Source organism: Zosterops lateralis, assembly GCF_965231275.1.
Source record: "Zosterops lateralis genome assembly, chromosome: 10".
Classification (NCBI taxonomy): domain Eukaryota; kingdom Metazoa; phylum Chordata; class Aves; order Passeriformes; family Zosteropidae; genus Zosterops; species Zosterops lateralis.
Window position 1 is genome coordinate 12,549,274 of NC_139770.1, and position 24,757 is coordinate 12,574,030.

At 52.4% G+C, this 24,757-nt stretch overlaps 1 protein-coding gene across 1 annotated transcript in view; it reads right to left on the reverse strand.

Moving 5' to 3' along the window:
• Positions 1-2,013: 2,013 nt before the first annotated feature.
• The window catches only part of XXYLT1 (xyloside xylosyltransferase 1), a 32,491-nt gene continuing 9,747 nt past the window's right edge, over positions 2,014-24,757 (reverse strand). The window contains exons 3-4 of the mRNA XM_083868303.1: positions 14,210-14,342; positions 2,014-3,147 (exon numbers count right to left, since the gene is read on the reverse strand). Of these exons, the coding sequence (XP_083724429.1) occupies positions 2,751-3,147; positions 14,210-14,342 (530 nt within the window). The 3' untranslated portion in view covers positions 2,014-2,750. The remainder of the gene's footprint in view (positions 3,148-14,209; positions 14,343-24,757) is intronic.

Consider the following 24,757-nt stretch of genomic DNA (forward strand, 5'->3'; position numbering starts at 1 on the left):
AGCCTCACAGGGCCAGGAGGGGATGCTCAGGTCTGAACTTGTGTGCCTGGAGCAACACCTGCCTGAGGACGGGCTGCAGCAGGAGGGTGCAGGAGGGCAAAGAAGGGTTGGGAAGGAGAGTCCCCATTCTTCCAGGAACTGAAGGAAATGCACGCCGGCTGGGCACTTAGTCCGGGAACTGCCTGTGGGGGTGAGGGCTCCCGGGCAGGCGGTGGGATCCTCAGGGATGCTGCCACTCGGGCCGAGCACAGCAAGCCCTGTCCCAAAGCACAGCACCCTTCGGAAAGGCTGAGCCGCCAGCCCCAGGCTGCCACGGCGCTCTCGGCAGCTGAGCTCATTAGTGCCTGCAATCAGCAGGGCATGAAGGGGAGATAATTACCCAGGGAGCAGGCTGGGGCTACGTGCGGGCTCTATATATAGCGCGGCGCGGTCCTGGCTGCCCGCGGGGCTGTCACCGGGGGCAGTGCGGGGATGGCACTGCTCTGCTGCGTGCGGGGCTGTGCCACAGGGCTCTCTGGGTGCCCGGGGAAAACCAGTGAACCTCGATTAAATGTTTCATTTAACTATGCTTTCCCTAGCTGAAAATAAATGCAGTGAGTTTCCCAGTGGAGTGCGATTTTGATGATGATAGTAATAATAGTAATAATAAAAACGGAATTTATTTTTGGAAAAATACCTAAGCAAAAGGTTTTAGCCGGGGACCATAGTGGCCACATGAAGGTCCTCCCCCACATAGACTCTGGGACTGCACAGAGAGGGAGAAGTGCTCCCAACCCTATGGAGAGCATCCCCTGGCTGCAGGCAGAGGGTGACAATGCCTGGCCCAGCTCCAAGGGTGGCTGTGGGGCAGGGAGGGCACCCGGCCCCATACAGCCCTGTGTCCCCAAGGTGTCACTCTGCAGCACCCATCATGATGCTTTTGGGACAGCCCTGGCACCCACAGCCACCCCAGAGCTGCTCAGTCCCCAGTAAAAGCCACATTTGCTCATCACCCACCCCTCCCCAGTGCTGGTGACACAGGCAGCCTGGCCTGTATTTCCAGCATGGCCATTTCCAAACTGATGGCAAGGTCCTGTCCCAGCATGTGAAGCCCCATGTGCCACTGGTGCCACCTGTGTGCCCTGACCAGTAAGCACCACTAACTGTCCTCACCCCTCAGGGTGCATCCTCCTGGTGCATCACCTGCCCCAAATCCTGCCCCACTCCAGCGAGGCTGCCTGCCTTGCCTTGCCTAGTGAGGCTGGATCACCTTGTTTTTTGGTGAAAATGTGAATCTAACACAGCAGAGTACTGCATCTTTCCCTCACCTTTAATCACGTCTTTGCTGTTCCTTCCCTGGGAGTGAGAAAATACTTGAAAATAAGGTTTTATGCTATTTGGAAATGGATTGGTTCAGCACATCAGAGAGGGCAGGGTTCAGGATGCAGCCCATACCACAGCCTGCTGTCTCTGCACATCAGTTTGACGGAGGAGAGCCTCTCCCCCAGTAAGTTCATTCATGGGCACAGGGGAAGGAGCCCAGGACACTCCTGCTACATATGTGGTGTGTTCTGTTTTTAGGCTAAGCCACAATCAGGTCCCCCACCCCTCTCTCTTGCACATGGCACATCACACAGATGTACACATGGGGTGTAAAACAAGCTGGGCTGGGCTGGAGGTGGTTGATGAGACCTGCAGGTCCCTGACACAGACCTGGGCAGGAGCTCACCCACCAGCTGAGCTCACCAAGGCAGCATTTATTCAATGAACAGAGTGCTCAGCCTGAAGCTGCCTCATTCACAGCACAGGCAGCTCCCAGCTCCTTCCAAACCAGCCCTGGCTATGGTGGTGATGATCTTTAAAAATCCATCTTCTTTATTTGCATCACTCACATGGGACAGATGTGGGATAAGCTGTGTGGGGCACCAGACTCAACTGCCCAGCAGATACACATCAGCTACTTTTTAATCATGATAAAAGCAGGAAACCTCCTATTGCACAGGACTTCAGTTGTGCCACAGAAAAACAGCCGAGTGTGTCTGATATCTGCAGCTTTATTCTCATACAAAAAGTTAAAGGCAAAGATAGAAAAATGAACCTATTGCTACACACTCACTGAACACTTCTAGGACAACAAAGGGCAGTAAAGCTTTTATTGCTACAAAGAACCAATAGAAGGCTTTAAAGCTTACCTAGCATTCAATTTTTGTTTGTAAGTAACCCAATTTCAAGCAGCTTTTCCGTCTTTAAAGCCCTCTCGCCTTTCTGGAATGCTTCAAAAGGAAGATGACCTGAGGACAGTGTCTGCTCTCTGGAGGGACCAGACCAATTCTCTGCACGAGGTGCAGAAATGGACCACCAAGGAATGACAATGAAACCCAACTGCCCGCTGGGGACTCCTGCTGGCCATGGGACAAGGCAAAGCTGCACAGCACCCAGGGGCTGGACCCCACCCAGGGCAAAAGCAGCGGTCTCTGATGGCCCCTCGGCTGTCCCCAGCAGCTGAGGCACAGATGGACACCTGGACTTTGCCAAGCAGAGCCAGGAGCTGAGCCCTGGATACACAGCGGCTGTGGATGTCCTGCTCCAACAAATGAACTGCCCTTCCTCCTGGAGGGTAAGGCTACAGGCAGTGGGATACTGAATGCTCTTGGAATCCCTAGATTCCCCTGGATTATGCTGGATCATCCTTCCTGAGGGTCTGTTAGTGCAGCCACTATGGTTTTGTAGATCTTGCTGCAGTCAGAGCTGCCCTGGGGGCAGTGGTTGCCTTAGTCTTCAGGGATAGGGGTGTTGCAGTTTCCATGGTAAATTCTGACCTCCCCCTCACACTGGAAGTACTGGTCAAACACATCGCTGTATCCATGGTCCTTCCACCACGTGCAAAGCTGCCGGTTCCACGTGCAGTCAAGCACATGGAAAAGCTCTGGATGCTCCATCCCCACCATAGTGAAGAAATCCTGGTCCCCAAGGTGGCCCTTGAAGTGGTACTTCTCCGTCAGCTTCTGCACCGTGGTGGGCTCCAGCAGCTGGTTGTAGAGCTTGGATTGCCTCATGGCTTCCAGGTTCAGGAGCAGGACACCACTGTTGAAGCCTGGCAGCCCATCAGGAGGGGGCTCCCCCACTTTGGTTTGGGGGTTCTCACGGCGATACTGCCAGAAAGTGTGCCTGGAAAGAGAGGAAGAACAGGCACAGGGATGTCAGGGAATGCAGCCTGAAGAGCAGCCACCTCAAGTCTAGGCAAGTCTGGATCACAGCACAGGATCTACCACCCACCCAAGGGATCTCACCATGCCTGTCTTCTGTCTGGAGGCACCCAGCCTCTCAGAACACACAGTGCTTCACAGGCTGCCCTTCTCTCCATCCTCCTGCACAGGATATTGCCCAGACTTCAAACCACACTGCCTACCATCTTCCAAAGCCCCTTTTGTTTCTACCAGCATCATTCTGGTGAGCCAAGTGGACACAGGATCGTGTGACTGCTCACACGGCTGTGCAGAGAGACAAAACCACATCCCCAGTGCCTTGGGTGAACCACCAGAAGTGTCCTAATTTCACTTACCTAAGCAAGCAGCCCAGAAATTTCTGTGGCTCCTTTCTCAATCCTGTGTCAGAGGATACACCTCACCATGCATACACTGGCTGCTCCCACTTGCAGAAATTGAATTAATCTCATGCTATTCCCCAAGTAACTGGAGCTGCCCCTCAAAATTGCTCCTGTTCAGTCTGAAAGTCTTCTTCCCTCAAACAGCATCCTGTGCTGCAAAGCTGAGCACCTGAGAGCAGTCTGAGCCTGTTGTTTCAGAGGAGGTCAGGAGGGCCCTGTGACCCCCACCACTGTCTCACAGCTGCCAGCACTGCTCTCTCCTTCCAGCCCTCACATTTAAGGTAAAGTTACAGAAGGGATTTTTTACACCTTGCTGTGAAGCTGTCAAGGAGAAAGACTGTTAGAAAGAATAAACCAAGCCTGCTACTGGTTCCTCTTCAAACCTGTCAGACATCATCCAAGTCTCCATGCAGCTCAAGGCAATGAGAACATGTTGGTAGATATAGCATCCAAATGTTTAAAGTGGCTCTGTGCTTGGAAGCTGAAGCTGGACATCCCTCAGATGTAAGAAGATGCAGGGATGTTTGCCCCCTGGACAGGTCTAGGGGCTCTCCACTGCAAGCATTTAAACTGATTTTTTTTTCTTATAAGAAGCCGTGTTGAGCTTCCACAGACACTTGTTCAGGGACTCCTACAGCTTGTACAGAGATCCATCCTTCTGGCCTGTGCTCTGGACTCCCAGCACAGTGAGACTGGCCAAGGTGACAGCCAGGATTCAACAGCCACCAGCAGAATTATCCCAGCAGAAAATGTGAATCTATTAATGACGTCAACTGTGAATATCTTTTTTATTTCCTGATCTGGAGAACCACAAGCATCATGCAGCATCACTTCCTTAAAACTTTCCATTAAAGCACTGATATTTCCCATTTCATTAAGGGTCTTTACACCACTCCCTTTCACCTGATTGAGAACAGAAAGGCTTTTTCCGAGTGCCAGTTTTCCATGGAAAGAGGGCTGTCTTGAAGCGTCATATCCATGCTTCCCAGGGAGGGGAGTGGAGGATGGGCTGCCTCATCAGAGCTCACGGGCAGCAGGGCTCATGGTGGGGAAAGGATAAGGGGTTCTGCCTCTGCAAAGAGCAGTTGTGTCTTGAGGACAGGCAAAGACAACTCATGGATGGGTTACTCCTTAGAAAAGGAAGGCAAAACATTCTCCATGCAGCATTAGAAGGAAGCTCAAGCTGCAAAGGCAAGCCCCAGCCATCTATCTACCAATCAGCCTCCTGAAGTGCTCAGATCCAGGGAGTGGCTCAAGCCCACCTCTGCATCCTCTGCTTCTCCCTAGCAGGGCCAAGAAAGCCATCCCCCTGCCCAGAGCATTATGCTGGAAGCTGACAGGAGGGAAAGGGTAAGTAGTGCCACAGAGGGGAGCACATTTCCAGCTCCACAGCAGTGAAGCTGATTCCTTTCACATTCTTACCTCTAAACACATGCTGCCCAAGCTAAAGGACAAGATTACAGGCACTGCAAGCAGCCAGGATAAAAACAATTGCAAGCATCCAGGCCCTCGGCATTGCCAAGCCATGGTGGGGCTAAAGCAAATCTGCATCACACGACTCCAGTTTTCAGCAATGCCGTTCCCCAGATGACTTGAGGACGGCTGATAACGTGTCCTTTTCTGCAGGAAGAGGAGACAGACTGACAAGCAGCAATTGTTCAGCCCTTCCTCCCAGCGCTGGCGGTGACAGGGCTGTCCTCCCCCGGCTGTGAGGGGGGTGTGGGGCTGGCAGGGAGGGGAGCGCCGTCCGCAGGGAGCGATGCTGAGGTGACATCCAGGATGTGATGAGCTGTAGGTGGCTCCACAGTGCCGATGGTTTGGGAACCTGCCCACAGCTGAGCACAACAGCCTTGCCTCTGCTGGGCTCAGGCCAACCAAGGGAAAGGTATCCTGGCAGGGCCACGGGCAGCAGCTGTTTAGAAAGGATTTTTCTTGGCTTTTGTCTTTCAAGCAGGTTTTGGTGCTGTCCTGTAGGGGCCAGGACAGAGAAGAGCACAGCTAAAAGGCACCTCCACCCAATTAGAAGTGGAAGGAGTGACGAGTATGAGAGCATTGTTCTCTTCAGAAGAGATGAGGCTGGCAAAGCACAACAACCAGCCAAACAGCTGACATGGCCTCCACCCACTCTCTCAATCCATTGCCCCTTGGCACTCACCTCAAATTTTGGCAAAACATAAGGGGAAAACTCCAGAGGCTGAATGAGCATGCTGTCAGGATGTGTCCTTGAGACAACCATCAAGGAACTGAACCCCAGCTGGATGCAATGGCAAAGTCTCCCTGACCTAAGCCCCTGGAGAGGCTGGAATGTCCCTGGGAACAGGCAGTTGGGGCAGGACAGTGTGCCCTCCTCTCGGTGCCCCCAGCAGCAAAAGCCTGGGCAGGAAGGCAGCCCCGAGATGCCGGCACCAGCAGGACCCATCGGGGCAGGAAGCTGTTAGCCAGGAGAAAGGGAGGAGAAAGGAAGAGGAGGAATTCGGGGCTTTTGTTAACTGCTCCAAGCCATCTATATGGGAGGGGACAGAGGTGACCTGTGGCCCCGGACCCCGTGCCATGGTGCAGCAGAGCCGTGCGGGGCCTGCCGCGAGCGCCTGCCTGCAGCCCCAACGGGCTTTGCTTTGAGGAGCTGTTTATAAACAGAGCCGGCATGTGCTAGGAAACATCTGGAGAAGAGCATTTCCAAGCATTCAAACGCCAGGCCCAGGCAGCCCAGATAAAAAACGCTGCTTCCAGCAGGACTTCCCCTGCTGGCCCAGCACAGGGCGCTGGAGCTGCACCTCCCTTGCCTCGCAGCCCGGCGGTCACAGAGCTGCCCTTGCACCCTTCCAAACACCTCGCTGGGGACAGCTGCCAGGGCAGAGGGACCACTCCACCCACCAGCTGTGTTCTGTAGGGCCTTCTCTTGTTTTCATGTGCAGCAGGGGACAAACAAGTGGGGGAAAGACTTTGTCCGAATCTGTGAGCTTCCACTCATTTACTTCAGCTCTGGGTTATGGGACAACTTCATGGGATGAGTTAGAAACCTCTGGAAAAGCAGCTGGGTGCCCGAGCTGCCAGGAAAGGCAAGATGCAGGGGTTACTGTCAGCTGGGAGATCAGCAGCAAGCTCAAAGCACTTGGCCCACAAGCAGCAGGCTAGGCTGGCGTGCCTATACCCATCTGATGTTCAAGGGGCTGCAACCTGCCACACAGCTGCACTGCTGCCACTGGGCTTGCTGCTGAGGTGTGGACCTTCCCCATGCAGGCACATCTCCAGGAATGCCTCCCCCCAAAGGCATATGGGGAATCAAGAAACCAGGTCAAAAAGACATGAAGGGAAATGAGATGCCAGGCCACACCCAGGGTGGCTTTGGTTAGAGGCTGCTCCTGGAAGGCTGCAAGGTACAGGCAGTGTGCACTGCATGAGCCTATGGAGTATGATACCCAGAGAGGAAGGCTGCATGGGCTCTCCCTCACCAAAGGGGAAACAAAGCCAACATTCACAGGATAAAGCCACAAAAATAGGGAATCTGCAAGAGTTTGGATGTAATAAGCATCCCAGAAACAGTCAGCTCCTTGCTGGAGCTCACTGATTTGCTCCTCTTGCCAAGCTCTGCCAGAGTTTGGGCAGCTGTCTGGGAGAGCAGGAGGGGCAGCAGCAGCAGGCCAGTACCTCAAGGATGTGTTTTGTCAGCAACGCTCTCTCACAGGACTTTGAGCACCCTCCAGGCAGGCATGAGGCTCCTGGAGAGGAAGGGAAGCACAGACTGCCAGCCTTCCCTCTCTGAGCACTGCCAGCCCAAACACCAACTAAAACAACAAGTGCACGCTCTCCTACCTCCAAATACATTGTTCACTTCCTGAGCTGCCAGTGTTATTCCCAGCTGCAAACACTACTGCTCCTGTGCAATGAGCAGTGAGGCACAAGTGCATCTTGCTCCCTGCTCCATGTGCTGCCAGGACTCACACAGGGTGACACAAGGACACAGCATTTGGCTGTGGTCCCACCAAGCAAACCCTGCCTGAGCTGCCCACCTCGTGGTGCCTGGGACCTGCAGGGCCCCAGAGAGCTGGTCAAAGAGGCAGATGGGATGGGAGCCCCAGTGTGAAGTATGCAGTGTCCTGATAGGGACAGAGGATGTGCCTGAAATGGGAGAGAGCAAAAGGGAGACCCTGATAGCAGCTTCTGTCCTGCCTGAAGGATAAGGTGTGGGCAGCAGGGAGGGGAGAGTGATGGGAATGATGGCATGGTCCATTCATAGGTGATGGTGGCTTTCTCCCTTCATCCTTAGTACAAAGTAAGAGCACAGCCAAGAAACTTCCCTGCACCCTTCTTCTCTTGGCTAATCCTCACTGTGGCAGGCACCTGTCAGCCCTTTACCATCACTGTGTTCACCTGAGATTAACCCTCAGAAAAAGGCCAGCACCCCTTCCTCCTTCTCCTCCCACCGTCAGAAGGCACTGCTGCAATGAAGATGGGCCCCTCCAAGTTTCTGCCACTTGGGAGGCAACCACCCAGGACTGCACCCAGGTCTGCACCCAACCCAGCTCCCTCCTCCTGCCCCGGCAGCTGGACCTCAGCCTGGCGAGCTCAGCAGCTTTGCAACAAAGCAGCCCTTGTTGCTAATTGCTTATTTTCCACGTGGAATTGCTAAAACCCTTAAGGAGCCAGGACAGCAGGTTCAGTACCAGCCCACTCCACAGCACCTTAGCTGAGGCTGAACAGCTTGTGCAATCCAGGAAATCCCAGCTCCACGCTTCTCAGGAGCACCATGTACCCAGTGATGTGCAGTGGCATCACCAACACAGCAGTACCCTTGCCCTGCAGGGGAAAATGTCACCCTGGGGCAAAACAACACCAATTTCCATCCTGGGACAAAGGGCAGGATGTGTTGGTGTGCACACCAGGACCACCTTACCCTTCTCTGATGGGTTCAGGGTAAAGGTCCAGCTCAGGCAGGACCTCCATCCCTCCCATGGAAAATACTGACAAAGCAACAGACTGAGCTCTTCAATGAGGACATCAGTAATTCCTTAATAAACTCCTCACGTAATGCACAAATTATGTCTGTACAGTGCTGGTCTCTACCACAGCCCAGCCTGCATGCCAAACTTTTAAAAGGCCTGTATTTAGAGCAGCAAATTGATTCTCACTGATGACATTTCTGCATGGACTTAGTCCAAAAATGAGAACTCTGAAACAGATGACAAATGACAACTTGTGAACACAGCTTGTGAGCAAAACCTTTCTTTGGGACAGATTTTCAAGGGTGGCCCTCCTCATCACCAAACATTTGTACACCCCACGCCAGTGCTAAAATCAACCTCCAAATAGAGGTGGGACCATAAATCCCTGTCTGGGTCACATCTGTTTCCTTCTCTCTATAGATCAAATGCCTGTGGCACTGGCAGCAGTGCAGAGCAATGACCTCTGTGTGTGTCAGACCATCCTCTACCAGAACCAGTACAGGAAGGAGGGCAACCCATCCACAGGGACACTCTAGAACACTGTGGGCTAAGTACTGCTAAAATGGCAGATCTCTATTAACAACTGTGAATGAACTCTGCCCTAGCAGTGTTCTCCTGCATGCCTTGGAAGCACAGGCTGCCTGCTCTGGGACACCTTTGCCTGCCAATGGGACTCTCAGGAACAGGGGAGATGTTCTCCCTTCACAGAAGCTCACCTGCTGCCTGATATTATTAATACTATTTGTGCTAATCAATGCACAGTTGTGTGGTTGTCAGATCTCATCCAATTTATTCATTGTTTTTAAATTGTTTTAAAAGATTTCAAGTTTGTATCCTAGTGGGAATAAATTGGACTGGTCCTATATATTAACGATATTCAGTTGTAAACAACAAAACCCTTTACCTTCTTGGATAATTTTTTTAATCAGAGGTAAAGCTGAATTCCTGAAATTAATTCTGCTTCCAGTTCCTTGCAGGTTCTGTTTGTTCTGTAATTTTGGTTGCTTCTTGGCAGCCACTGCCAAACAATTCCTAGAACCGTTTTCCCCACGTGCTGAACAGCAGCACTTGCTACAAATCAAGTCTAAGTCTTGAAATGGTTTAAAATCCAAAGTGCACAGGGTTTGGGGTTTGCAGGACTGTGGGCAGACAGAATTGACATCCCAATGACACAGAGAGCAGGCACAAATTCTCCAGCCTTTACTCCTGAAGGGCCTGGGGAACAACTCTTTGTGGAAGCCAGCTCCGTACTTGCTCAGGGCGAAAGCCCATGAAAATAGTAAAGTCTCTAAGTCAGAGCTACCTGCCTGCATGAAAAGTCCATAAAACCAGGAGAGTGCAGACAGGAGGACCTGCCTGCTGAAGATGGTTATCTCCAGTTCTGGAAAGCTCCACTGCAGGCAGCAGCCCACCAATGCAGAGTTGTATCTTACAACCACCACTGCTGCCTCAGCCAGGGAATCCAGCTGCTCCTTGCTTGCAGCTGTCAGCCGTACTTTTTTTAGGTTTTTTTTAGATCTCAAGAGAAGGTACAGAATGTACTGTCTCAGCCCAGACTCACTGACAGCCTGGCCTGGCTATGGATTTAGCATTAGCCTGCTCACAGCCCAGGATAACTCCTTTCCTCTTCCAAACATCTGACAAAGTGACTTAGCGCCGGTGCTGCTGAGCTCCCGGCAAATACCCAGCACTGCGAGTGCCGGAGCTGCACAGTCCTGCTTCCACCTTAAGGGGCTTCTCTGGGTTATTTCAACAGCTCTCAAACAAACAAAATGCATGTCACTGAGCACACAGCACACTTCCAGCAGCTCCCACATGATCACAAGTGGAAACAAAGCTTTTCCTTTCTACAAACTAATGTCCTGTTTGAGTTCTCCCTAAGTTTTAGGCAGAGGCAAAAGCGAATGGCCTTGCAGCCACACACAAGGGACCTAAGTGTTGGCCCTTTGTCATCTGTAGCTGCCCCTTTGATGTAGATATCCTTTCCTACTGGAAAAACTTTTATCATTTCCAACACTGTGGATTCCCAAGATGCCTCAAGCTTTAATTAGCCTCTTGACACTGGGGACAGCAGTAAAGATCTCACTCAACAGCATAAGTGGAGGCAAGAGCCACCCTTCCAGCCCCAGCTCTGTGCATTCCTGGACCTGTAGAAGCTCTGGAACTTCTCCTGAGGCCCATCTTCACAGCAGGTATCTCCCTCCTACCTGGAGGGGGTAAAAGCACCCATCTGAGGACCTGTTGGTTAGGTCCTCCCTGTTGCCAGTAGACCATTCCTTTCCAAGGAGACCTCTATGGGGAGCATGATGGGGGCAGTGCTGAGGGCCCCAGGTGGTGCTGGCACACTGGTGGGCACCCAGAGCCCACTGGCAATGGCAGCAGCAGCAGCAGCAGTGTTTAGCCAGAGAAGAGGCTGGGATGGTTGTGGGGATGGGAGCAGGGAGCACAGTGTGGCACACGGGCACGGGGTCAGGGCGAGGCTGCTGAGAGCAGCTGTGCAATCAATACCACTGCTCTGCTTCCTCTCACATGCCACCAGTGTGACTGCAGAGATCTATAACCAGGAAATGCAGTAAGAATAGGATTTAAGCTCTGCCTTCAGTAATCTGAGAGCTTTCAGAACATTTTGGGGAGTGCCACAGTATTTCCCCACTCTGTTCCTCTCAAATAGGAGAGGAACACAGGGCAGCTTTGAAATGAGGAGTCCTATCCCTTTGGCACCTGGCAGCACTGAGCTCCAGTGTCTGGGAACAAGTGCTGAGCCAAGCCAGACTGGCAGGGAGGCACAGGCAGGTCTGGGCTGCACTGGTGTGAGGATGCCATCATCATGCCCTGATGGAAACCCCGCTATCCCCCAGGTGCATCCCCCCTGCCCACACCTGGCCAGGAGGCTGAGGGGCAGCAGGCTGTGCCTCCATCACCAGCCATGGCACAGCTATACTGCTGGGAGCACGGCTGAGCTGCTCCACAGGCTGGGCATGTACCCACACACCTCCCAAGGACAGTGACCTGCCTGCCCATCTGGTCACTCCCATGCAGGCTGCATCTACAATGCTTCCCTGCATGTTTCTTAGCAGGGCTCAAGAGCACCAGAGAGCCTGCACTTCTCAATTTGACCAAGATCTGGCACAGAAGGCTCAGTGCAACATAAATATTTATACAGACCACTATCACTCACTCTATGTAGCCTGGTGAGCAGGACTGGCCAGCACAACTGAGCAGCTGAAATGCTGCAGGGGACAACAGGACTTTTAATTAAGGTTATGACTCTGAAGAAGCACCTCCTTGCATGGAAAGCCTTTTGGATGATGCAAACTTCAGATGCAGAGTCTAATCATTACATCAAAATCACACCCACTGAAGCCAGATCTCCTGATCTTGGCCGCAGTGTGAACCCTCTGCAGACAGACACATGAGGAGGCATAAGTCAGCCTGGGAAGAGGCTCCTCTGCAGGCCAATATTCAAACAACAGCCTGGCAGGAGGAATCCAGTGCTGCCATGGAAAGCCCACAAGCATCTAGGGGGCTGCTGCACAGCACCAGTGTCTCCAACAACCCAACTATGGGGGCAGCTTCTTGTGGGATGAAGCTCTGCCTGCAACCCTATCCACAGAGGTGTTGACCGTAGCCCATGTCCCACACTGGATTCAAAAGCCACAGGAAGGACATGTCTGACCCATGGAGATGGTGCCTCTTTTCCCAGCTGCAGCTGGAGAGATGGAAACCTGATGCTGATGGCCTCGAACCTCAGATCACTTCCTGCACATGACATGGGCTCCTGCCACCTCCCTGCCTCTGCATCCAGGACTCCCTGCCAGACACTGCAGAATGATCCATGTCCAGCTTCAGCAGGAGCTACTGCTCTCCACAGGCCACTCTAACTCACCCTGAGTGGCCCCAAAGGACAGGCCAACCCCAGACTGTGCAACAGTTAAATCCCAGCACTGGCCTAGCAGGAGGGCCGGGAGATCCTGTTGCTCAGAGAAATGTGTTTGTCCAAGACAAACAGTGGCCGGGCATTGTTTCAGCATGAGTCAAGCGAGTGGAAACACTCCCGTGCCATCCTGTTTTGCTGTCTGGAGGTTTCCCCTACCTTCAGGATATGCAGACAGGTTCCGGGACGTTTCCGATTTGCTGCGCTCTTACTCCTCCGTTTCCCGTAAATGTCCATGCCCAGCACAGCAGCCTGAGCCTTTTGCAGCCCCGACCTGTGCTTAGAAAGTGCAGCCCACAGCCAGGCAGCCAATGGGCAGCTGATGGAAACAGATGGTGGACTGATCTCCATCCATCTTTCCCATTGCTACACAGCAGAAAAGATGGCACCCAGATCCTCCCTGGCCACTGGCTTACCCGGCCCCAGAGAATTGAGTCCACAAATCCATGAGCAAGCTCAGGACAGCTCTGCTAACTCGCCCCTAGGTCCTCTGATGCTTTGGGGCAAAGCTACTGCTGCAGAGAGCTGTGTGAAATGGTGAGGAAAGCATGAATGGCAACACAGAGACCCCACCATCGCTCCTTAATCCTCTTCTCTCCCCACAACCATTTTCCCAATTGATGCTTCAAGCCTGCACACATGGCAAACAACACGGCTGGAGCTGACACCTCTTATTTCACACCTACATGTTTTTATCTTTCTAAAAGTATAAAAATAGTAAAGATTTCCTTTTTTTTTACAAAGACATCCATGCTTTGTCAGCTCATGTTTGTGTCTGGAAACCCTTTTAGCAGTGAGGTGCAATCCCCGCAGGGTGCAGGGCTTGGCAGGAGGGCAGGCTGGAGTTTGCACAGCTCGCCCCACAACGGGTGATCTGGCGACAAGAAGGATCAGGAACTTGTTTTCACATGAAGATCAAAACAACACAAGAAGAAAAGCACAACATAGCCCAAAGTGACCCAGAACGTCAAAACTGCAACAACAGAAAAGTTCAGCCCAAAAATGCAGCCTGTGAGGGCTGTTATTGCTCGGCATGTTTGTCCCCACTGCGGGTGGCAGGAGGGAGAGAACACGGCTGTGGCTTGGGTCAGGTATTCAGTGCTCAGCCCCATGATCTCGTGCCCTGTCCCCTGCCATGCTGAAAGGCTTTCCAGCAGAGCACCCCAAACCTCAATTCAGTCCCCTCCAGGCACGCCCAGTCCCACAAACCACATCCAGGCAGCAGATCACCATTCACACCCCCTAGTAATGCACTAAAATAATGCAAAACCCTGCAGAGACAAAAACAAAGTGATTCCACTCTGCACTAATTGCAGGCCAATGAAGGCTCGATTTCCCCATCCCAGGCTGCACTGCTAACGACAGGGATCTGCCCCGCTGGGCTGACCGAGGCCACGGTCCCACAGCCCCGCGGCCACTCCTGGCTGCAGCTCTTCCCTCCATCCCCCTTTAAGCTCTAACAATTGGATATGATTAACTGGGGCTGGATTTACCATTCTGGGCACCAAAATCCTGTCAGGACACCCAAAGCAGATACAGGAACCCTCTATTCCCTGAGCATGGTACCATCCTATGGAGACAAGTCCTCAGCATCCGTGTTTCAGATTAAATACCTCTGCAGGGATTAAAGCAGTGAGACCACTGCTCCCCAAGTTTTTTTCCAAAGAGCAACCTGAGTTGAAAAGAAGCCACCAGCCACCTGCTCCCCACTTCCACTTCCTGCTCCCCACAGGGAAGTGGCTGTACCTGTACACTGGTTGCATTTCCCTGGCAATCCCAATGACTGCTCCCTCCGGGAAGTTGTCAAACTCATCAAACAGGTCTCGGATGTTGGTCTTGTACTTCAGGTCCAAGTCCACCTGGATGATCCGTGTTATTTCTGAAAGCACAAAGAGGAAAAGTCAGCAATATAAGACAAAACTGTAACCTGTGATTACCAGCAGCTGCTGAAGGAACTGAACCCAATGAGGATTTGTGTCATGGGTTAACGCACAATCCAGCTGCAACCTCCGCATGAAGCAAACAAACTTCAACCATCATGAAACATTTACCACTGTGTGTTTACTTCAGAAATCATTTCTGGTGAGCCCCTGCTTCTGTCCATTCCCTCCTTCCTTCCAGAAGACTGGTTTTCCATATAACTGACAAAAGCAAGAGGTAGCTTCAACCCAGCCTACCTCCGTTTCTGGAAGTGCTTCTGTAGTGCCAGCCCCACAAAATCCCATGTTTACTTTCAACTACCAACTCCATGAGCATTTCACGCCTCTAGCTCAGAGAGCATCCATTCCTGGCCTGACATACCAAAGCAATTCCCATCATGGACAACATCAGTTCTCCACATAACACTTCTAGTATCACCTGCACAAACCCATTAGCTCCCGTAGCTTGCCGTGGGCTTCCCTGAGGAAGAGACTACAGAGATTACAGCCCTCTGCCTGCACAGAACTGCTGGTGATTTGCAGCAGCCTGGAAGACTTTATTATTACTGGTGGCACCCTCTCAGAGGTGTTGTGAAGACATGGAAGCATCTTCCACTGTCAGTGAGGCATCAAGAGCAAGGAAAGGCTGGAGAACATAACTTTCAAAGCTGAGCCTGAGGTCCTTAACAGGGTCAGGCCCCTGCCTGAATTTGTTCCAGTCTCCCTTGCAGCACTGGACTGAAAGCTGGAGATGCTGCATGGGACAGTGTGCAGGACATGTGCCTTGATAAAACTGCTCATTCCAGGCAGTTCTGGGAATGTTGCTTGGATTGCAGCAGGCCAAGTGCAATGCAGAAAGTGCAAACACTATAAGACATCAAGACATCAAGACATCAGATGGGATCTCCTAGCCACAAGCAAAACCATGGTCACCTGGCCAGGCCAGCTCAGCCCTTCTCAGGGACTGTGAGTGGAGCCATCCCCAGGGCATTATGTAATGCCCCCTCTATTTATATGTGTTATAAAAGCCAAGAGCAAATTGGCCAGGTTGCTTAGCACTCAGCACTAATTGGATTGTAAGGCTGTATCAACCTGTTTTGGCCCCACTCATCATGCACAGGTGCCCTTAGAGCTCCCTGCAGGCTACACCTGCCTGTCACCACTACTTCCAGAGCAATTAGCAAACCAAGTCTTCATCCTCCCTCTTGCCCAGTACCTGCAGGCAGGAGGACAAGCCTTGCCTGCCCTCACCTTCTGCTGCCTGCATTTGCTGTGCCTAGGGGCAGGGCTTCCCATCAGGCTGGTGTTGCTGGGCAATGCCCACACTCCAGCTTTTCCACCACCATGGTTCCTCATCCCCTCACCCTGCCATGCTCAGGACAGGCTGCTGGCTACTCCAGGCTGCTGAGAGCAGGAGGCAATTGCTCTGTTTTCAGCCCCCAAAGCCACCATGGGACTAGAGACTCAGAGGCACTGAGAGCAGCCAGGCACCAGCAGTAAGCCCCTGTTGGTCCCAGCACAGGAGTGCAGCTTTGCATTTTCAAAAGTGTTCACTGCTTGGTCTTTTTGTTTCAAGCAGACGTTGGGCTATGCAGCAGCTCTGAATTTTTTGCAAATCTTGCACTAATCTGGGACTCTTGGCAGTTGGTCATACCTACCACGTTGTCCTCATTTAAGAACAAAAAGGCCCTGTGAGGTTAAGCAAGAAATATACTGCTTACACTGCGAAGCATCCAAGCAGAAATATAAATCAAGGAGAAATAGTATCTAAGCTACAACTTGGGCTGTATCTCAATTTATTTTTTTAACATCCATCACGCTCTATCTCCTAAAGTGAAAGGCCATGCTCCCTTCAGCCGTCAGTACAGCAATCCCCAGGCCTACCCAGTATTTACCATCACCATAATCCTCTGTTTGCAAAGATTTAAACTCCAGGAACAGTAATTCACCACAGGCTAAAGCAGGTCTTGACCTGAAAGCAATTTCCCCCAGCCTTCTGAACTGCCTCAGAAATGCCCAGTGCAGATCAAGCGTATGAATCAGCAGAGCAGTGGATTTCTGCAATGAGGAACAAGACGTGTATCCCAAATGCACCAAACCTCCCCAGTGGACCAAACTATAGTGGAACAAACTCCCAAATCCTAAACATCATCACACTTGAGAATACCCAGACTGGTCACAAAACTCCAGGACAAGAAGACCTTGGACTTACAGCACAAGCTCAGCTCCAGAGAAATGTGAGGAGCCTGAGCCTTACAAGATACTGCTGAGGCTTGGAAGAGGGGATGGGATTCCCAAGGGCATCCCAGCACCACTCACCCTGGTGCACAGCAGCCTTATGATGCCTCATCAGGTTTCAATTAAATCAACTGTGAGGAACGTCATCCGATTGTTCTCTAAAATTACAGATGAACACCAACTGCAATTAATTACAGTGGAGAATGAAAGGAGCTGGAGGAAGCTCCTGCCTGGCCCGGCACCTCAATCAATGGGTGAAAGGCTCTGGAGGGTCCCTGTGCAACCCAGAGCACACTGCCCAGCCAGCTGTCCCCAGAAGCCCCAGCTGAGCAGAGAGCTGAGCTGAGCACAGCTGCAGTGCCAGGCAGGGATGCCAGCGTCACAAGGAGCCCAGGATGGAGACACACAGTTTATTTACACAAACACCCGGGTTCTCCATCCTGCCCTTCATTAGAGGCTTCCCATGTTTGGCTCACCCCAGCACATTGCTTCATGCTGTGCCCTGTGCTTCCCCCAGGAAATAGGCACTAAGAAATTAGACCCAGAAACCACCAAGTATGTTTTCTGCTTTAAATTTTTAAAAAAATTTAATTTTTTTTTGTTAAAGCAAGCATAAACTGCAATGCTGAGACGTAAGTGAGCATGGGTGACATTAAGCATCACTTTGCCAGATGCAGCTTGCACGCACAGATTAATGGCTGAGAGATGATTTCTCTGCCTGGGACTGGCAAGGGGCCAGGCACTAATATTTATGATGTATCATGCTCTCTCACCCTTCTACCAAGCGCTTTGTCCTGGCTGCCATGTGGGGGTGGAGGAATCGTGTGCTCTCTTATGCACAAGCTGCTCAGAAAGATCCAGCTGGAAATGTGGGAAAAGGCTGTGCTCTGCTCAGCAGTGAGTTTTCTAACTTTGCCATACTGTGTAGAACCCTCCACTCTGTTCAGCTCCAGCTCTTCCAGCCGTGGCATGGAAAGTGTAGCTGTACCACTCAGCGCAGAGATGGTCTCCATTAGCACTGACAGCTTTATAGCACAGGTTGGGTCCATTTAAAGCTCGTAATCTTTTACTGCAGCCTTGTATCAGCAGCTACAGCAGGACTGTGCTCCAGGCTTGGCTCAAAACCTCCCCCAGCCCTGTCCAGAGGAGAATGGTCAGGTTCAGAGATGCCTCATCCCACAGCCTCTTCCAGGGAGGGGGCAGAGGCAGACAGAGGTCAAGTCCCTGTGCCCTGCTGCCCCACATTCTCTGCTAGGACCCAGTGGGGCACAGCAGACAGGCACACAGACAGGCACCCTGAGGAGCAGGTTGTCTGGATGCTCTGAAAGGCACCCAGGAGCCCCTGTGGCAGGGGGAAGCTTCTGCAGCAAGTCTAACAGCCCTTCCCAGGAAGCATGGACCCCAAAAGCTGCCTCAGGGCACAGCAGGGATAGGGGAGCCATGCAGTGAGCCGGGTCACTCCACCACTGGAGTGACACTTAGGAGCAAATTTGGTCTAGATGAGCAACCTCATCTACCAGGTGACACACCTGTCCAGGGCAGGAGGGTGGGACACAGATGAACTTTAGGGTCCCTTCCAAACCAAACCATTGTAAGATTCTATGAAATTGCTCTTCCCAGAAATGTCAGGCAGGATTTTGAATGGCAGCAGGGGCACAGGAAGGAGGTGAGCTTTGGTGGACCCAGACAGAGCTCTGGGGATGTCATGCAGTGAGCAACCAGCAGCAGTTATTACCCCTCCAGCCCTTTAGCACCTGCTCCCATTGTTCAGAGCAGCCTATGGATGGGCAGCCTAGAACCTGCCCACAGAACAGGACTACTGTCCCCTAACCTGAGATAAGAGGATGCACTCTAAGAAATGTAAATAGTGGGTTTATAAATACAGGACAATGGATGAAGGGTCAGGTGAAGAGGAGATGCAAAGGCAGGAGCCTGCTGAGAGCAGCATAGGCTGTTCTGCAGCCAAAGTAATTTAAGATCATCCCAACAACTTTCTCTGGCAAAGCTGAGCCCAGACAACAGGAGCAGGGCTGGGGTCTAAGTGCTGGCCTTGGCTCCAAACCCTCCACTTCCATACACACCACACCAGATCTGGGGAAACAGCATGCCATCACTGGCAGTGGAAAGGGGAAGAGTTCTGTCCAGGAACTTAATAGTGAAATGGAGAGCTGCAATCACAGCACAAAGGGCAGAAGCTGTCCAGCAATCATTGCAGTCTAAATCATTGACAATTGAGCAGTGGTTGAATAGATGTAGAGTAGAAGCAAGAATCAAAATGTTGGAAGTGCTAAAACTCTCCAGTCCACTTACAGGCTCATGTCAGCACAAGCTCAGCTCCCTCAGAGTAAACAATCCTGCCTGCAGCTGGCCTGGCAGAGGAGATGCTGCAAGCATCAGTGGGATAACAGGACACCACCCCATCAGCTGCACTATGTCCAAATCTCACACACACTCCTGAGGTAAACACCTGTCACCAAAGCTGCTGGTAATTTGGCTCTGCTCCTGCCATCCTCTACACTGGCACCTCCATCTGTCTCAACAAACCTGTTTTTAAGGACTTAAGCATTCTGATGCATCATGGCAGTGAGGAGAGACTCCTCTAACATAGAATCATGGAATTATTTAGATGGGAAAAGACCTTTAAGATCATTAAGTCCAACTGTTAACTTGGCACATATCAGGTGGGAGCACCTTGACCTCCATACACCACCTCTGCATCACGGCAGTGACTTTTGGGGCCAGAAGTGCTTTAAGAGGTGAGATCAACAAAGGCATTGCTGGGATTGCTGACCCAGCAGCAAGTCTGTGAAAAGTGTGTGACCCAGGCACACCACTTTGCCTTCTCCCACAGAGCCAGCACCTGCCAGTCCTGCAACACAGGGAGGCAAGACCCCACTCCATCCTTCAGGAGGTAGCGTGGGGTGCTGGCTGAGTGATGGCCTGGGGAGGGCTGGGACAAGGAACTGCTGGAAGCAGAGCAACTCAGAGAACCTTCTGCAGGGCCAGCCACAGCTGCAGCCAGCATGGGTGACACAGTGCAGCCAAGTGACAGGAGTGTCCCCTGCTGGCTGCAGCTCTGGGTGTTGTGGGGCTGCAGCAGGCTGTGGCAAAGGGCCAGGAGATGGCTGTTCATTTTGCCACTTGACTTAGACCATCACAAGGAAGAGAGCCAAGCAACCAAAGCTCTCTGAATTAGAGTCAGAAAGGCTGGGGATCTCAGGTCTGCTGGTCTACAAATGCTGGACACACCTGGACAGCTGCCCCTCCACCTCTGTGAATTGCTCTGAGCAATGCTTTTTTCAGTCAGGTTTTTTAGCTGTCCCCATCACGACAGGACAAGATCCCAAGGGAAAAAAGAGCTGTGAAGGACCAGCAGTGACTTTTAGATGGCTGCCTTGGGCAATAAACCTTCTGGAGCAGGGCAGCAGCCTCCGGCTCCAGCGGGCAGTGTGCCTGCAGGAGCAACAATCAGATCCACAAAGCTGCCTGTGCTGGCTGTGAAACCAGGATCCTCCGCCCTCACTGGCTCAGAGAGATGTGTGGCCAAGAAAAACTCCACTCCCACAGCCAGCACCATGGCCAAGAATGGATGCAGAGTGGGTGACAGGCTCCAGAGGTCCCTGTGCAACCCAGAGGGCACTACCCAGCAGCAGTAACCAGCTGTCCCTTAAAGCCTCAGCTGCAGCAGGGAGCACCTGCAGTGCCAGACAGGGATGCCATCACCTCAACAAGCCGAGTGTGGAGGCACACAGTTTATTTACACAAACACGCTGGGTTCTCCATCCTGCCCTTCATTAGAGGCTCCCTGGGTTTGGCTCACCCCCTGCACTGGCAGCTGCCCCTGGCAGCTCTCCCTGCTGCTGTCAGCAGGGTTGTGAGCAGCTTCCTCTCCGGCTGTGTGCTCCCCTGGCCAGGCCTTGTTTTCTCCACACACAGCCTCCCCTCTGCGCCCAAGATTAATCACTGCTGCCTGCCCAGCTGACCTTGGCAGCACCGGAGAGCCTCGCCCAGAGGAAGCAGCCAAGGCAGGGGCACACGTGCACGTGTGCAGGCATGACATGCTCCTCAGAGCTTGCTGCCACTGTGCTGGCAACTGGGGGGGCTGCAGTCTCCCTTCCCAGGACATGGTGCTGCTTCAGAGCCCACCCTCCCAAGAAGAAGATGATGCTACAAAGCCCTGCACCAGCAGAGCTTGCCAAGGTGCAGGGCAGCTTACCTTCCAGCTGTGTGCTTCAACACAGGTCCTCACATCTGCCATGCAGCCAAGGGTCCCCTGTGCTCCGTGGGACAGCTCAGCAGCTGCCTTCCCATCAAACAGCCTCCCCTTCTGCACACAGAGCTCCAGGGAAGTGCTGGCGATGTGCCCCAGTGGCCCGGCTGCTAACCAGGTTTCTGCAGCACTGATTAGGCACCCAGCAGAGCAGAGCAGTGGCTGCAGCACAGCAGCTAATCAGCCTATCGGCTAATTAAAAAATTAGGCTGTCTGCCAGAGACAGATGACAAATCATTGCTACCACCCACGCAGGGCAGGCACCTGGGTGAGCTCAGGGGTCTGGAGCAGCAGAACATTCCCAGGTATTGACAGCAGCATCACTTTGATCGCCTTGCTCCACACCCTGCAGCCATCTCCTGAGGGAAGGGGAAGACTCATCAGGAGATGGATGTGTTTTGTTCCAGGAAATTAATTTTTCCTGTGCATCCAAGTGTCCCCTCGTAATCCGTCAAGGTCTGAGTGACTAATATTTAGCAGTACTTAACACCTTGGCTCTTAACTGGACTCCAAGGCAGCAACATTGCTAAGCACGCAATAGGTTTCAGAATGGAGTTGGAATGCTGTCTGCCTTGTATTTAATATATGCTGCTTCTGGGGGAGGAGTGTGAAAACACTTTTTGGAGCTGGAGGAAGAGCAGCAGGATACCTTTTAATCAGACAAAATAAGGTTTGATTCCAGGTTGCTATAAATTACAAAAGAGTGGAAGAAAAGCTGTGAAGTAATGAGCAGGTGAGATGGAAAGGGAAACCAAAAAGAGATACAGGAAAATAAATTTTCTGGGCTCACATCCCAGTTAACTGCACACACTGGGGGAAAGGGCTGCAGGCAGATTTTGTCCTTGTTTCTTCCTGCTAAGCTCTAATGAGCTATGGCAGAGCAGGGAGAGGCTGTGGGGGAGAGCAGCCCTGGCATCAACACTGGGTGACTCCCAGCAGCTTCCAGCCTTTGGGGATGGGGCAGCTGGTCTGGCTGGGGAGGGAGAAGGGCAGCACCCACCACAGCACTGGGTGATGAGACCCTGCTGCTCCGTGGGAGCGGGGGGAGCAGCCAGCCCCGGCCTGACAGATCTAGGACATCCAAAAATAATCAATGGTGGCATTGCAGCAAGGGGCAGGCAGTGGAAATGATGAGAAGTGACACTACCCCCAGGGGCTGTGGGCCACGTTGGCCCCAGAGGCAGCAGTGCCACAGGGAAGGGGTCTGTGCTGTGATGCAGCACCCAGGAGCCTTCCAGGCACTTGCTGAGCAGCAGCCACATCTCCCTCATCACAACAGCTCTTCCTGTCACCTCCTCCACACCAGGGCTGGGGCTAAGGCATTCTCCTGCCAGGAAAGGCACATCCCACAGGCAGCCAGATGGGGTTATCAGCTCATCTCAGCAGATGTGAACCCTCTACAAGGCCACAGCCTCAGGCGTTTACCTGGAGTGGGCTTCTTCAGAGGTCTGCTGTTGCCTGCTCCTGAAAAGCATCATGAAAACAACTCTCAGCACAAGAGGCTCACCCCAGCAAGGAACAATGGCTGGCACAGCTATCCCTATTGCTCGCAAAATGATCGCTCCAGAGTCTTCCCATCACAGGATCTGACATAAGTGCAGGCAGCTCAGAGACAGGCTGGGAAGGGAGTCTGGCTGTTTTTCACGTGCTTGAGGCATGAAGCAGGGAGGGAGGTTATGAGAGAGCACATCAGAAACTATTAACACTCCCTCCATCCCTTTAAAGATGGAAACATTTTTTCCAGAAAGTAAACCCTTCAGCTACTGCAGCATCCCTTGGGAACTGTGGTTTGGGAGCACAAGGCTCTGGGGCCAACTCCCATGACTCCACCACAGACCCCAGTTTTCTGTGCCTTTTCCCAACATCTCCCTGTTGGTAGCACACAATCAAGCCTGAAGCATCTGGGACATGGGCACTTTCCTCCCAGCTCTCCCAACAGCTGCATCTCTGCATTCCCTGATGTGGTGGAGCTCAGCAATGATGGCAATGCTCAGCCAGCAGGAAAGGATCAGGACTGACGCACTTTGAAAATGCTCACTTATTACAATTACAGTGATTTGCTGAGTTCTGTGGGCAGCTGCCCTGTGCACCAGGAATTGCTCTGCAGCTGACAGGAGGAAGAAGAAGGGGGAGTGATGCCTCCCCATCTCCCTCTGCTCCATCCCAGAGACCCCTGATGCCCTGTGTGACACAGGATGTGTGCAGTGCAACTCTGCTCATGGTGCTGTTGAGGGGACACATCACACACGGGCCCTTGGCACCCCACAGGCAAACACAGTCCAACCTGGGCAATCCTGTGCTGCGGATTCAAACAGTGCAGATGCAACGTTGAATCCTCATGAACACATCTCTACAAAAGCAATCAACAAGGTCTTCAGGATGTTGCCTGTGGGCTTTTCCAGCAGGACACTAGCAGAAGACAGTTACTAGTCAAGGCATTATTCTAGTACACCAACTAGTGTGCTTAACCCCTTTCCCCAGTTCCCAGGCTCTCCACCTTCACAGCCAGTGGCAGCAGTGCTCCAGGTGCTCAGCCTCAGCACAGGCAAAGTGCCCTGAGAAAGCACAGCACAGCTCAGTGCCTGCTCCAACACATCTCCTGGCTGGCCTTTGCCTTTCCTCCAGCTCTGCTTGGTGGGAAAGGCATAAGCTGATGTTCACAGAGGCCTCCGACTCTGGGCTGGTACTCCCAGAGCAGACAAAGGCTGATATCAGGTTCGTGGGAGACCAAGCAGGAGCCAGCAGCTGGATCCTGCTGCAAGCTGCACCAAACCCCAAGTGACTGGGGCTTGGTCATTATCAGGCTGCTTGGACAAACAACATTATAATCTGGACTACGCTTAACAATCAGCACAGCTGTTGATAATGAGCTGGAGAAATTGCCCTGCTCAGAGTCTGAAGCCAGGGAAACCTCTGGACTTCCCAACAATCCTGATGTGTCACAGGTACTGTCTGGACACCCACCATGAAGCCAAAGGCACAGCTCCCCGCTGGCAGTCACTTCCTCAGACACAGCACTGCTTATTCACCCACAGCAGCCACCTCTGCTTCTGCCCACCACCCACCCAACACACTGCTGCACAGCTGGCAGCTCCAGGACACACAGGGCCTGCTGTCCATTCCATGGCAGCTGGCCCTGAGTCCCTCATCCATGAGGCAGCCCAGCACCTACAACATCCTGCAGAAAGGAGCTCTACAGATCACCACACTCTGTTTTGAACACCCTTCTGACCAACTTTGATGTCCTCCAGTTCCTGTAAAAACTTCTGCCGTGTATGGCTCATGGCTTCATGGACCATACCATAACACCCTCAGCCAGCCCCCTCCCAGACTGGAGGGTCTCAGTCAGCCAGACTTGTCCCACACAGAATCCATTGCCCTCTCTAAACTTCTTTAGTGTTTTACCAACAGACCATGTTGATATGCCATAAATTTTGGCAATACATATTGATCAGTTCCACTCTGTTCTCCTTACTCATAGCTCCGCATCTTTATTTAGTCACACTTGCCTATTCTTGCAAGTTTCTATTTAGAAACTTGCCCACTTCTCCCACTGCCTCTTAGTTCCCCTGCAAGCCTCCTATGAACAGCCTTACCAAATGCACCTGCAGAACAAGCTCCTGAGTTTTCAGGAAGCAAGTACTCAGGTGCATCTTTAGCACCTGAAAGATGCAGCATGCTGCATGAGGGCTAACCTCACACCCAGCAGAGCCCAGGGGCCCTTTGCAGCCTGTGCTCATCTTCCACCCTTCATCACAGCTTCTGCCTTCAGGCTGGGCTGGACAGTGAGAGAGAAACCCTGAGAACTCCCCCACATGCTGCTGGGGGGAGGAGATCACCACGACCAGAGATGCTGCTACTCCCCAT